Source organism: Theobroma umbraticum, unplaced genomic scaffold, assembly GCF_002168275.2.
Source record: "Theobroma umbraticum cultivar Fairchild unplaced genomic scaffold, ASM216827v3 scaffold_86.0, whole genome shotgun sequence".
In the NCBI taxonomy this organism is placed as follows: domain Eukaryota; kingdom Viridiplantae; phylum Streptophyta; class Magnoliopsida; order Malvales; family Malvaceae; genus Theobroma; species Theobroma umbraticum.
This window is the reverse complement of record NW_018397263.1, coordinates 2,363,504-2,364,029: the sequence shown is the minus strand read 5'-3', so window position 1 is coordinate 2,364,029 and position 526 is coordinate 2,363,504. Positions and strand designations below refer to the sequence as shown.

The window sequence follows — 526 nt, the reverse complement described above, 5'->3', positions numbered from 1 at the left end:
AGGGGCTGGAAAGCACAAGTGGAGAAAAAAATCTGAAGGGAGAACACATATTCTCAAATCTCAATCAGGGCCGCACGTGTGAGAGAGAAAGCCAGGGGGGAAGGACCCACGTGGGGGGGAAAAAGAAAACTAAAAGGGTTTTTAGTTTTTAGCTAAAGGTTAATCAAGTTGATGGATTCACGTGTGGCCAACGTCAGCTAAGCGTTGCATGTGTTGCGGCGTTTCGATGACCGGGCTTGTTGCCTGTTCTTGTTTCACCTTCCATTCCTCCTTTGACTGCGGTTTTCCCGGCTATTTTCCTTTCTTGTTTTATTTTATTTTTCAATGAAATGGGCTAAGAGAGAATGAGATGGAGGGTTCATGCGGTATGATGATCATGAATGGGCAGAGCCGGAAAAAGGTTGAAATTTTTTACAGTCAGAGAGTCACACCGACAGACAACAGAAGAACCCGGGACATAAGCAATCCTTAGCGAGCGACCAGACCAGACCAGATCCTTAGTTGGATCATGTGAAAGCCCTGAAGC

General features: G+C 46.0%; 1 protein-coding gene across 1 annotated transcript in view; it reads left to right on the top strand.

Annotated features, from left to right (window-relative positions):
* LOC110420682 (auxin response factor 18-like) overlaps positions 1 to 36 on the top strand; it is a 1,787-nt gene extending 1,751 nt beyond the window's left edge. Inside the window, exon 3 of the mRNA XM_021434058.1 lies at positions 3 to 36. Within this exon, the coding sequence (XP_021289733.1) occupies positions 3 to 36 (34 nt within the window). The remainder of the gene's footprint in view (positions 1 to 2) is intronic.
* The last annotated feature ends 490 nt before the right edge of the window (positions 37 to 526 follow it).